The 14,110-nt window shown below is 33.7% G+C and overlaps 1 protein-coding gene across 1 annotated transcript in view; it reads right to left on the bottom strand.

Moving 5' to 3' along the window:
• Window positions 1-4,086: 4,086 nt before the first annotated feature.
• SLCO1C1 (solute carrier organic anion transporter family member 1C1) overlaps window positions 4,087-14,110 on the bottom strand; it is a 72,425-nt gene continuing 62,401 nt past the window's right edge. Inside the window, exons 12-15 of the mRNA XM_049627159.1 lie at window positions 11,927-12,111; window positions 10,093-10,157; window positions 6,518-6,635; window positions 4,087-4,973 (exon numbers count right to left, since the gene is read on the bottom strand). Coding sequence (XP_049483116.1) covers window positions 4,751-4,973; window positions 6,518-6,635; window positions 10,093-10,157; window positions 11,927-12,111 — 591 coding nt within the window. The 3' untranslated portion in view covers window positions 4,087-4,750. The remainder of the gene's footprint in view (window positions 4,974-6,517; window positions 6,636-10,092; window positions 10,158-11,926; window positions 12,112-14,110) is intronic.

Raw genomic sequence — 14,110 nt, 5'->3', positions numbered from 1 at the left:
AATCATTCTCCTTTTAGAGCAAATAGGAATTTTAAATCAAATTGAAAATCAAGAATGTATTTGTAAACAATTACAAAAACATCATTGGTACTACATCAGGGCAAACCTTTTAATTATACGCAAATTTTTACTGTAAGAGATATTGTTTACTATGGTAAATGATATAAGCTTACAAATCAAGAATTTAGGTAAAGATTTTTTTAAAGCATGACTAAAGAAAGCAGAAGTAAAGTAAAAAACAAAAATTAATCAATTAGGTAGCAGAGAAACAGAATCCAAAAGCCATTTCTTTGAAAATTTCAAGAAAATAATTCCCTGTTAAGCAAAATTCAGAAAAAAGCCAAACTCGGTCATAAAATTAGGAATGAGAAAAGAGTGTAATAGCAAGTTGAGGTTATGTGCTCTAATTTTATGAAATTAAAAAATCTGGGGGTGCCTGGGTGGCTCAGTCAGTTAAGCGACCGACTCTTGATTTCAGCTGGGTCATGATCTCACCCACTCCAGCCCTACATCCAACTCTGCACTGACAGCATGGAGCCTGCCTTGGATCCTCAGTCTCCCCCTCTCTCTGTTGCTTCCCTGCATCTTCTCTGTCTCAAAAATAAATAAGCAGTTAAGAAAAATTTAGAATTTCCTGGAAAACATACAATTTGTTGAATCAGGAAGCAGATTTCAAAAAAAAAAGCTACAATAACCAATCAAAAACTTTTAAAAATATTTTTCTTTAAATATTTAAAAAATTTTAAATGTAAAAATATTATTTCTTTAAAAAGCTAGAAGCACTCTTTCAAATGTAAAAGAAACAGATATTTCCTATGTTATAAAATCTGTTCCAGAACCTTAAAAACTAAATAGTTTACCAGTTAACTTTACAAAACTGCATAAGCCTGATACCAGAAGCCGACATATAAGATAGCAAAAAAAAAAAAAAAAAAAAAAAAAATTAAAAGGAGGAGGATAAAATTGTATTTTTAATACATTGCATTGAAGAAAACTAGTTAGGCCCAAGACTTGTTAACAAAAAGTCAATTTAATACCAAATGAGTTTGAGTTACACATCCTCTTGAAGAGATCAGCAATGTACATCATCACATCTTAAAGTTTCTGCACTTGTGTGAGAATTATCATTAACGGCAAATTCTAAAATTTTTCAAACATATAACATTTTCTTACATCGTCATTATTAACACTTAAATATGTTAATGTACCTCTAATGCTTGATCATAGTTGGTCCTCAATAAATATGTTATTCTTTTTCTCTCTTTTTTCCTAATTGTGAGATTTTGTGTCTTCAACAGTAGATGGCATTGAGCTTAATCATAACCATTCAGGCTTTTCCTGATGGAATGGTTACAGAGCTGATTAAACATGTTGTCAAGTTAAAATAAAAATACAGGGAACAGAAAGGAGATAAAGAGAGTTTGGAGACATCGAGGGAAGGGAGGAAGCTCCAAGGTCTTCAATGCACAAAGTGGGGAAACATGATATGATTTATGTTTATTGAACAAGAAATGGAGGTATTGATGTGACATTCAAGGAACTCAGAATAGTGACCTCACTAGTACTAATTACAAGGAATGAGAGACATAACTCCTAATCTATCAGACAGTCAATAGACATTGCCCAAAGTTGGTAAGTCAAGAAAGTGGTACAAACATATTATTTAAAGATGTGGAAATGACTATTTTGAAAAACCAACAACCCAAACTAATTAGAAGTAATTGCCTTTGAGGAACAAAAGTGAAGTTGGGGTGGAGGACTGTTACTCTTCATTTTAAATCCTTCTGTATTATTTGATTTTTTTTAGATGATGTGCCTGTTTTGGTATGTTAAAACTCTTCTAATGTAAATGTGTAGATGTACGAATTTTATTTTTAAAAGAGTTAGTGGAAGATGACAATTTAGGATATAGATTAATACAGGCATAATATGACTGTTCAAAACAGCTAAAACTCAATTTCAATCTTGGCTCAACCAACTACTAGGACTTGATGATTTTAAATAAGTCACTAAAACTCACTAAACCTCAGTTTTTTCCTCTAAAAATATCAGTAATTATAACTACCACATAATGTTATTTTGATATTTGAAATTGAGATAATGTGTCTAAAGCACTCAGCACACATATGGAGAGTGCTTAATATTATTATACTTAATAGTTATAAAGTAACTTAATAGTTGTTTTTAAAATTATTCTCGATTATATGCTGTAGTCAATGTATTTTTTCAACCTCCCTTTAGGTATGAGCATATAAATATGTAATATGTAAGTGGAGATTTCTTAAATGCTAATTGTCACAAAAATTCTTCTAGTTTTTAAGAATTTCAGAACATTTTTATTACCTGCTTTAGAGGCATCATGATGTATTGGAGGAACCCGGGATTAATTTGTCCCCCTCCACCTTGGGTAAGTCATTTAATCCAATTTAAGTCACTCCATTTATAAAATGGCATAGCTGGAGATTGACCTGTCTGAAAATTATAGAGAATCAGATGTTCATTTGAGGTGCTGGCCACTTCTAAAGGCTGGAGAATAAGAGAATAAAGTGACCCATTGAATATGGAGCAACTGTGAGATTCCCACATGTCAGTCAAGGCTTGACCTCCAAATGTCTGGCCCTAGGACTGAGGGAATTTATTTGACCTCTGAAATGAAGTTTGGTTTGTTAGAAAAAAAAAATAATCATGTGCTTTTTGAGGCATAAAAAGCCTGCTTATTTCTGTCAGATGAATTTACTCATCTAAAATAATCAGGGTTTCTCTTTGCAAATTCAATTCCCACTAAATCATACTAAATCATATGCCATATTTTTGAGTTTCATATACAGAATTCCACTTGTTGAATTAATGGCTATGTATAAAAATATGGTTCCTTTTCACTGACAGTACATTAACAAAAAAAGATCATTCAATCAACTTTCATGCCAACATTCATTTTTCAAGTTATCAAGAGTAAATTGGATAAGATTCTGTTTACAGATTTACTTGCAAAAAAATTATTTTTCATGATATTGCTACAAATGTTTAAAAAATAAAGAGGATGTGGGAGACAGGATGAAGAGCTTGAACTTTAATTATATCTCTACAGAGCAAATTCTTGACAAGTATACTCCCTCACCAACTTGGTAAATATTTATTGTGGGTAAGATTGATACTGAGATGACAAAAAAGAATTCCTGCTCTCACATTAGCACATCAGCAGCAGGTCTGATGTAGGCATGCTTCAAACAAAAAACCGTCTATTTTCATTTTCAAAAATAGTAAAATATGAGAAAATCTTGCATCACTAATTCAAATAAAATGACAAAATGAATATACACTTAAAGGAAATTTTCTCTTCTCTCCATCCTAAACTTTCCATCTCTTTTTTTTTCTATTCATACTTACAGGATTGGTATGTAATGGAAAAATGAAAAGACAGCAAACTATTTTGTTTGTACTATATTATCCTTCCATTGTTGAAGACTATTACCTTTTTGAGCTAGACCTTCTTGTTGGACACAGGCTCCAAGAAACTCCTCAAAAAACTTATTTTTGGGAGTTTCCTGATTGCACATTCTGTTTGTTGTATAGGCTGCTAATAATTGCAGTACAATTTCGAGATTCCACTGGGGCGGTCTCTACCTTAATTCTGCTTTTCTTGTGAGGCCCAAGCCCCTCTTATGCAGCTGTTGTGGAGACAGAAAAATATAGTACATAATAGAGCTGACGATTAAAGATGGTGGACCACTGAGCCTACTATATCTTCTCAGAGGAGCACCAGGAAGCCCGCAAAGAGGAAAGGGCTGCCCTGACTTATTCAGTTGTCCAGAAACAGAGAGCTATCTGGCAGGCCACAGCAGTGTCAGCAACCTGCCCAGAAACCATTAGGCCCTGTGATGAGTGCCAGTTAGAGCACCCAAGAACCACACCATCACTCAACCCCTCAAGTCTGCATTCCTGTTATAACACCTACGGCTACTGTACTTTCAGAAATTCAACTTTCAAATATGTTTTAGGATAACGTCACGTGCATACGTGTGGAACAGCTTACATTCAAATTGGGACAGTATTGTGTTACCAATATTTTTAATCCACTAAATTTATAGAAGGACAATAAAGCATGTTAATATTAATTTTATTACTTTACCACCATGGTCACTTTAAGCATCACACACAATGCGCATATAATGAATGGTAGAATAGGTAATAATCCAAAATTCTAATCCCCCAAGATTATTTGCCACTATACATTTCTGTATCAATTACTGTATTCAAAAAAAAAAAAAAAGGAAGAGCTTAAAAATATCTTTCTCTACATGTTCTGACTCTATCCTAACATCTGCATTAAGGTCATATTTAAAGGAGGCCAAGATATAATTTAATTTTTTAACAGTATTCTCTCCCCCTTGACAAGCATCTCAGTTTAGAAATTACACACAGCCATTAGACTATTAGGACACTTGTTCTACTAGGAATACGGCTACTATATCAATGGGCACAAGGCAAAATTTAGCAGGACGAGTAAATAATATAAGTAATTTATATAGATAATATAATGAATTAAAAGGTTTAGATGAACTTTATTATCTACATTGTCTGTTATATGTTTAATTATATTTGTTATCAGATACGTCATCTAATACCTAGGGTCAAAATCCAAGACATCTTTTGAAAGGAGAAAAAAAATTACACTTTAAAACCCTTTAGATTGAAATCTATTTGCAGAATTTCCAGAAATTAGAAAACATGGCTTCAAGTCATAATCTTTCTAAAGCTGTGTTTCCTTGCCTGGCCAGTAGTTGGGTTGTAGCAAATGATCACCTGTAGTACAGTTTTCCTTCCTGATTGTTGTAGACACCATTGTTCCTTCTCTCTTGGTTCTGAAGCTTCTATGTTTTGAAACACAATTTTTCTTTAAAGTGAAAAGTACTGCAATACTTAGGAAAATAGACACTGTGCCCAGCATCACAGTTAGTCCCAGATATATGTGTCTAAAAGAAGAGAGACGCTCAATCACAATTATTGCAACTATCCAACTTCAAAGTGTGAAAGGAAGGCAACGTTAATCAATAAATATCATGTCAATAAAACCGATCTACCAATGAAACCATCATGAGGATGATTTTCTTTAAGAATGCAGATTCAGTGGCTATAAAAGAGCTTTCTGTGAACATTGGGCAGACTACTGAAGACAGTGTACTAATATAAAGCCATCTCTTAGTGATGCCATAATTTTAGTTACTACTAATTACATAATCAGTTCCATCCTCTCTGTAAATTATTCCCTTAAACCAGGTGACCATATGCCTATTTGTCCAGAACAGTCCTAGCTTATGCTGGTGTTATCCCAGTGTACTTTTTAATAGTGCCCCTTTCACTCTCAAAAGTGTCCAGGTTGAATAATAAATTATGTGGTTACCCTACCCTTGAAACTTGCCCAGATGCACTTCTACAAAAAAAAAAAAAAAAAAAAAAAAAAAAAAAAAAAAAAAAAAAAAAAAGGAGCAATGTTAAGGGAGAATCAGAGCTCTTAGTAGAGCAGAATGAGGTTTGATTCACTTTCTTCAATAAGAAGACTTTAGTTCTTCATTCTATCATAAAACAGGACAGGTTAAATGATTTATTCTGGTCACCTTGTACACATACTCAGTCTCTGACTGAAATACATTGTCTTTACATTAAAGTGAATGCAGCCTTAGCAAATGTGAGCAAAGCACAAATTCTACTCACAGATCAAGTCCCTTTCAAACCAAAATAAATTTCTCACATAACATCAAAGCCTATTAAATCAAACAAACTTATTTAAGATGGTTGGCTCAATTCATATCCAGCTTCCAACTTACACAGTTCAGTACCAAGTTTATTTCTCCAGAAAATGCTCAGATTGTAAATCAAAAAAAAAAAAAAAAATCCTTCCTGCTTTTAAGCCATTGAAGCATTGCTTTAGGCAATAAGGGGACTAAGTGTTGGATGAACTGAACTGAATGACACCATAGTGAAAAAGCCATGCCCCTCAGCTCCATACACACTCATACACACAGAAAAAACCTTTTACTTTTATGCATCTCAAGTACTGGAATAATTGAACATCAGTTTGGCAATAAAAGCTAGACGGATTTAGAGCCAAATCCAACTCTTGCCCAGGGGGATTATATCTGACGTAAATGGGACAGTTTGGCTCAGTTTAAAAAAGAATAGAATTGAACCCAAAATGTGACCTAAATTTAAATGCTTCTGAGCTCCAGAGAATTACCCACTTGTGCGCATAAAGTTGCCAAATTCTATTGTATTCTGGAATCTTTTGTGCATTTTAAAAAAAATGATTACTCATTTAAGATGGGAGTCGAGATTAGGAATGGGGACAAACACAGGTCTAGCCAAGTGAATAATAAAATTATTCTATAAAATAGAACACACCTCTTAGTTACATTATCATTCTGCAGTGAAACTACATAAGGAATGTTTACTGCCAATTTCATTGGGCAAACCTGGGATGCTGTAGCAGTGAGATGCAGGAATGAGGATGATACAGTACCTGAAAGCATTTGAATCATATAATCTGCAGGATCCTCTACTTCCACATCTTTTAAATCCCCATTTGAGGCATGAAGTGTCAATCAAAATTCCAAAATACACGGGAGCTGGGATTCCTGCTGTGTGGAAAACAAATAATTGCTTCTAAAAATATACACACATCTTTGTAATGAATGAGTCTCTGGAACCAATTACTTTCAAACTAAAAATAATACTGCTTTGGAGGTAATAGGGTACCTAGAGGAGACCGGGATATGCCACATCATCATCTTCCTCTGGCATAAAGGTTATTTTGAGAAACAGAAGGCACAGGAGAAGCCCTGAAGATAGAACGTGTTTCCTTTTGTAAGGGAAATTTACATTTATAAGAGAAATCTCCATTTGTAAGAGGGTTCCCCTCTCTGTACCAAGGAGAGAAGGATGATTCTTAATTCCAAGAGGCTTTTAGCAAAGGAGAAGGCGCACAGCTAAATCTCCATAACAAACCTAACCCCTGTGTACCTTACTTTTCCTGGTCATCTTCCCATTACTTAAGAATGGGTTGTACTATTTTATGCTTTTATCACCTTTCTATTGGGCTGAAAATACTGATTCTAATTATATTAACATCTCATTTGTTTTATCTAAAAATATGTAATAGTTCAACATAACAATACCAATGTTAATATTAAAGATAAGACTGCAAAATGTAGTGAGGCTATGTGGATTTGGTAATGATCATGTCCTTTTAAGTCTAAATGTTTTTCTTTATGGTTATGCCCTCTTATATGATATACAGCTAGTTTCAGTTTGTTTGAAAAATGTCTGAGTTTCTTTCCATTGTTTTTTAATTATAGAAAACCTTTGCATAATTTCAAATTAAAACATAAATAAGAGTCACATTTACAAACTCTACTTTCCATCCTGTCCTCTCTTTTTCCCTTTCTTCCCTTACAGTCACCACCACCACCATCATCATCATGTTTTTAGTTTATACTTCCTTTGTTTCTTTTTTTAAATATTAGCAAATACATTTGCATATGCATATAATATTTCCACTTTTCCATACTTCTTACACCAAATGCATCATACAACGAACATTGTTCTACATTTTACTTCATTTCACTTAAGAGTCTATCCTGGGTATCCTTTGGTATATAGACTATTAAGTCCCTCCAAAATTCAGATGTTGAAGCCCTAACATTAATATGACTGCACTTGGGGATAGAGTTATTAGGCAGATAATTAAGGTTAAATGAAGCCATAAGAGTAGGGACTTAATTCAGTAGGACTGGTGTTCTAATCAGAAGAGGAAAAGATACCAAAGCTCTCCCCCTCTTTCCATGTGTACACAGACTAAGATGCTTGTGAGGACACCGTGAGAAGGCAGCTGTCTATAAACCAGGAAAAGAGGTCTCAGAGATCTCACCAAAGACCAGGCCTGTGGGCACCTTCATTTTGGACTTCCCAGCCTTCAGAACCATAGGAAAATAAATTTCTGTTGTTTAAGTCCTTCGGTCTGTGGTATTCTGTCATGGCAGTTAGAACTGACTAATCTACTTGTTAACATTAGACAGAGATTTTTTCCCCATTCTTCCTCACAGCTCCATAGGATTCCATCATATGGGTTCACTATACTTTATTTAAATATCTCATATTGATGGACAACTAGACTGCAGTTTTGCTATTATACATAATGCCACAATGAGACATTCATAACCTTTGACTTATTTCATAGTTTTGCTAGCACATTTTTGGCATCAATGCCTACAAGTGGGATTGCTAGGTCAAAAGATAAATCTATATGTAATTTTGTTAGTTATTGCCACATAACCCTCCATTGAGTGTTGAGACCATTGAGAAATGGTACCATGTGCTCAAAAGTAATGTTTAAGTGTACCTATTTTCCCATACATTGCAAACAACATTTGGTAATTTGCAAATCTGATAAGCAAAAAATATTATATCAGTGCAATTTCAATTTGTACTCTCCTTATTATGGGAGAGTTTGACATTTTTTTATATATGAGGCATTTACATTTTTTTCTATGAAATGGCTATTCATATCTTCTACCCATTTTTCAACTTGTGTGTTGGTCCTTTTGTTCTTAACACCTAGAGGCTCTCTTTATCACAGAGATTTTATAAATTTTTTGTTACATAAATTGCAAAAAAAATTGTTCCCAGTTTATCATTTGCCTTTTGACTTTGCTTATGATATTTTTGCCATTTTCAAGTACAGTAAAAACTTGGATTGAGAGCAACTTGTTCTGCGAGTGTTCTGCAAGATGAACAAACATTTGTAATAAATTTTAACTTGATAAATGAGCAATGTCTTGCAATCTGAGTAGTATGTGATGCCAAACATCACATGATCACAACTGAGCCAATGGTTCTTGAAATTCGCTTTGATATACAAATGCTTTGGATTACAAGCATGTTTCTGGAACGAATTATGCTCTCAAACCAAGGTTTTACTGGATATATTTTTATGAAGTCAATTTTATGAATCATTTCTTTTTTCATACTTTATTTTTATTTATTTATTTTTTAAGTAGACTCCATGCCCAACATGGCGTTTGAACTCATGACCCTGAGATCAAGAGCCACATACTCTACTGAGCCAGCCAGTAGAAATCTTTTGCACAGTGTAGGTTACATTACATTTCCAAAGGGAGGTAGATATAGAAACCAATTCCAGCTAGGGACCTACTTCAGGCTCGATAATCTGACATTTTTCAAGATAATCTTTGTTTTTATGTCACAGAATTAAAGCCAGCCATGATGGCATCTTCATATTGCAGCCATACTGCATCTTCATACATACCCATTTCATATCAAATCTATTTATTTTCAGATTTTTTAAAGATCTGAGTTTATTTTTCTCTCTAGTATTTCTTTTCTGTTAAATTACAGAGGAATATTTATGATTGTTTCACTTTCTTCTTTAGAATATAAACTTTGTACAGATAGAAAATTTATCTGACTCATTAACTCTATTTTCTATGGACTTTAACTTAAATGCATATTGAAAAATCTTCTAGCTAGTAAAAAACATTCCAATTACATTTAGAAAATTGTCAACTCAAAGCCATACTGTTTTGATTGCATGAATGAACTGATATTTCTAACAAATGATACATCCTAGCATTGAGAGTAGCTCAAAAGAATTCCTTCAATTTTAATAACTGAAAAAAAATTATATTAAAGCTTCAGCCTTTCTTACTGATTAATATCTTCCTTTATTCTCAGAGGGCTTTTTTATAATGAGAATAAACTTTTTGACAATAGACCAATGCTGGAGGAGACAAGATTATTAAACGAAAAATGTCACTAATTTCACAAAATCCCTTTATTATACCATGGGCAGAGCATTGGCTCTCAAGAAATATTTACAGAACAAAGGATGGGAGAGAATAAAGGAAGAAAGGAAGGAAGGAAGGAAGGAAGGAAGGAAGGAAGGAAGGAAGGAAAAACGATATGCATCTAACCACCTATATTATGTAGTTATGCATGATAATTCTATAAAAATACATAGAAAGGTATTCAAAATACATTTATCATGGCTATCATAATTAAAACATAAATTATACTTACCAAGAACTCTTATTGCCAAGGTGTAGATTCCCAGGGCAAAAGACTTAAGTTGTGGCTTAATGCACCTAAAAACAACAAAAGCACTATAAAAAAAATATAGTGAAGAACAATTCTGGTCTGAGAATTCTGGTGCAATGCTTTCTAAATCATGCTCCCATTTGAAAACACAATTATTCAGCTTCTCCTTAAGCCCTTTTGTGAAGAACATATTTGTGGATGTCAGGTTCTATTTTTTATCTTTCCTAATCAATTTCCATAATATACTGGGGAAATTAAAGATGTATATAATACTTTTGATTCATTTAATTTTAGAATAATACAATATTCATCCTTTAATATTATGACTTAGTTTAAAAATCACCTAATCCATCTCATAAGATTGGTTTCCAATAAATTTGATGTTTTATGTTTAATAATTTTATCAATATTTGTAATATTTTTAGGTTATTTTAATTGTATAATAGTAATATTTGCAAGGCTAATTTCATAATAAAAATTTATCAATGACAATACTAGTTACGAAACTAATATTTTAAAGTTTGAATTTATACACTTTTTTAACAGAGCTCTATGATAGGAGAATCAATAAAAAATATTCAAAAATAAATTATATTACAACAGATGAGAAGCCTATAGGGAAGTTGAATGAAGATATAAGCACAAGGAGAAGAAATATGTAAGATATTTACTGTAAAAGATTTTGTGTATAATTTAAAGTTAGATGATATTAGTTATCTAATCTTTTTTCTAGATTCTCGCTGATTACATTTAAAAGAGTGATCTACATTGAAATCATCATATTTTTGGGGGTGCATGGGTGACTCCGTTGGTTAAGTGTCTAACTTCTGATTTGGGCAGAGGTCATGATCTCATCGTTCATGAGATGGAGACCCTTATTGGGCTCTGTGCTGACAGCGTGAAGCCTGCTTGGGATTCTCTCCCTCTCTCTCTGACCCTCCCTCACTAGTGTTCTCTCTCAAAATAAGTATACTTTAAGATAAAATAAATAAAATAAAATCATTATATTTGTAAATGTAAATATTTATAATATACTGGAAATCAATGCTTAATTACTATTAAACTTATGATAAATTTTTAGATGTCCACTTAATGTGCAAAAGTGGTGCACAGTTTAAAAAATTATTTTAGTGTTTTATAAGCAAAAACCCTTGGGGTCATTAACATATATTCATGAATTAGAGAAAATTGATTAAAAAATCATGAACGCCTCCCCCCCCACACACACACAGATAATTCCAGTCAGAACAAGAAAAATAACCTTACAGATTAAAATAATAAATGTGAAACACTGTGGTATTAAATGAATCTTTAAAGTATTTTAAAATTTTATCACCAATAATTCAGTGAAACCATGTTTAATCTAAAACAGGTTTAGTTTAGGGGCACCTGGTTGGCTTCGTTGGTAAAGCATGCAACTCTTGATCTCAGGGTTGTAAGTTCGAGCCCCACAATTGGGTAAAGAGATTACTTAAAAATAAAATCTTAAACACACACACACACACTTAGTCTACACTGGTTAATATTACTGCCACCATTAGAAATAGCATACTGTTTTTAAGTGGCTACAGTGATGTAGGCACTGACATCGCTGTGATCAGAAAAATTGATCTGAAAAATTTTAACTAGAAAAACTTCAACCATATATTTACATAAAAGCCCAAAGTGGGAAAAGGATAAAACTAGAACAAGGATGTGGGACAAGTTCCCTAAAAGAGCTATAAAGAATCATAATTCCATAGATCAGAATTTGAAATCAATCCTCTAGATGATTATAGTATTATATTAAAATTGGGGCAGGGAAATCAGTGTTCACCTTAGAAGCAATATGTATCCAGGTATGCCACCTAGGGATAAAGTATAGGATGTGATGACTGAAATTACAAGGAAATACAGAAACATTTTGGGACATCCATTATCTTTTTGACATCTGCCCATCACGCCTGAGGAATTTCCTGACTTTGAGGCTGCAATTCCCACACAGGTGCAGTTATAAAACATCTGTAACACAACAGAAAAGATTCCCAATTATTGAGTTAACATTTGAATAAAGTTGAAGATAAGTATTCATTTTAAAAGACCTCACAGTATAATATATATGTATTATATAAACAATAAGGTAAATATTCTTTTACTTCTTGGTGTTAGCGTATATCAAGCAAAGTAAAATCTATATAGGTAACTTTTTTTTTTTTTTTTTATCCAAACAGAAGGTGGTTGGTCTTCAAACTAGTGACATCACAGAACAATCTCTCAGTAAGTCCTAGTAAATCCAATCATGCCTTATCTCTTTCTCTGCCACTTCCAAGTCTAGGCCACCATTATTTCTTGTCTTGGTTATTGCAATGATCTCTTTACACTCAACTTACATCCACTCTTATCCAGCTATCATCTGTTACCCACATAGTAACCAAAGTGAGCCTTTAAAAATGGCAGTCACTATTCTCAGCTTTCCAATAGCTTCTTATCACACTTGTATAAAATCCAATATCATAGTGGCTTACACACTATCATGGATTCTGCTCTAACCTCACTCTTCAATGATCTTCCCCCTCTTCCTCTGTTTCAGCCACACAAATGGGCTTCCACTGTGTCCTTGCAAACCCTCAACCATGGCAAGTTTACCCACGTCTCATAGCCTTGCTGTTTTCTCTGCTGGGAAGCTCTGCCAGATAGCTATAAGGTTGGCACACATACCTCAAGTCTCTGCTCATTAGAGAGGGCTTCCATGACTACCCATTCAAAAGACTATCCCCATCTCTCCATCCTTTATCCTATCTTTTCTTTATAGTGCTTATCACTACCCATTAGAATATTATATAATCATTTATTTTTAAATCATATACCCCCACTAGAATGAAACCTCTGGCAGAAACTGTCTGCTTTCTCATCATGGTACATGTACACTGTACATGAGGACCTAAAATGGGTCCTCAGGCACTCAATAAAACTTTGTTAAATAAATGGGCACAATTTGAAGACAGGACTTTATAATGGTTACCAGGGGGAAAAAAACCTGAAAAAATAAACCTCAACTAAATCTTGGACATAGAGGCAATTTTTATAATCCCTATTAGTTTATTTTTGTAAATTTCATGTATAAAGGTGTATATATTATGAGTTGTCACTTTTATCACAAAAGAGTTTGTGATGGGGAGCCTGGGTGGCTCAGTCGGTTGAGCGTCCAACTTCAGCTCAGGTCATGATCTCATAGTTCGTGGGTTCGAGCCCCATGATGGGCTCTGTGCTGACAGCTCAGAGCCTGGAGCCTGCTTCGGATTCTGTGTCTCCCTCTCTCTCTGCCCCTCCCCTGATCATTCTCTCTCTCTCTCCCTCTCTCTCTCTCTCAAAAAATAAACATTAAAAATTAAAAAACAAAAAACAAAAGAGTTTGTGAATTTTTAGATAGACAATGAAATAAAGTTGGCTTTTCCTTTTCAAGGAAGAGTAGCAACATTTAATTTTTTTTTTTTTTAATGCCAGGTAAAAGGATTCTGAACTTTGACTCTGCTTCATACAAGATATGCGAGTTTAGGCATCTCAGTGCCTCAGTTCTCACATATGGAAAAAAAAAGTAAAGTAATACCCAATTACTTGAAGACCATGATATTTAAATCCATTTTTTAAAGCACCTTTCTTAGTTTCTGGCATGAATGCCTTCAATAAGTGGAAGTTCTAGTCAAGGAAAACTTCCAAGCAGTTTGGACAAAAAAGTAGTAGCTGAAAGACAAGAAGGAGGAGGAGGATGGAAAAGAGAGAAAGAGAAGAAAGAAAGAATGAAAGAAAGGAAGAAAAGGGAGAAAGGGGGAGGGAGGGAGAGAGAAAGAGAGAGAGAGAGGAAGGGAGGGAGGGAGAAAGGAGAGAGGAAAGGGAAGAGGAAGTAAAAAACCGCTCAGATTTCAGATGGATAAGTAGTCCTATTTACTGTTGCTAGAGGCCAATCCTTCATGTTCTGAATAAAATGTCAAAATAACAATAAACAGAAAATCAACATGTTACT

This window comes from Panthera uncia, chromosome B4 (assembly GCF_023721935.1).
Source record: "Panthera uncia isolate 11264 chromosome B4, Puncia_PCG_1.0, whole genome shotgun sequence".
Lineage (NCBI taxonomy): Eukaryota > Metazoa > Chordata > Mammalia > Carnivora > Felidae > Panthera > Panthera uncia.
The sequence above is the reverse complement of the archived record's forward strand: the minus strand, read 5'-3'. Positions and strand labels throughout refer to the sequence as shown.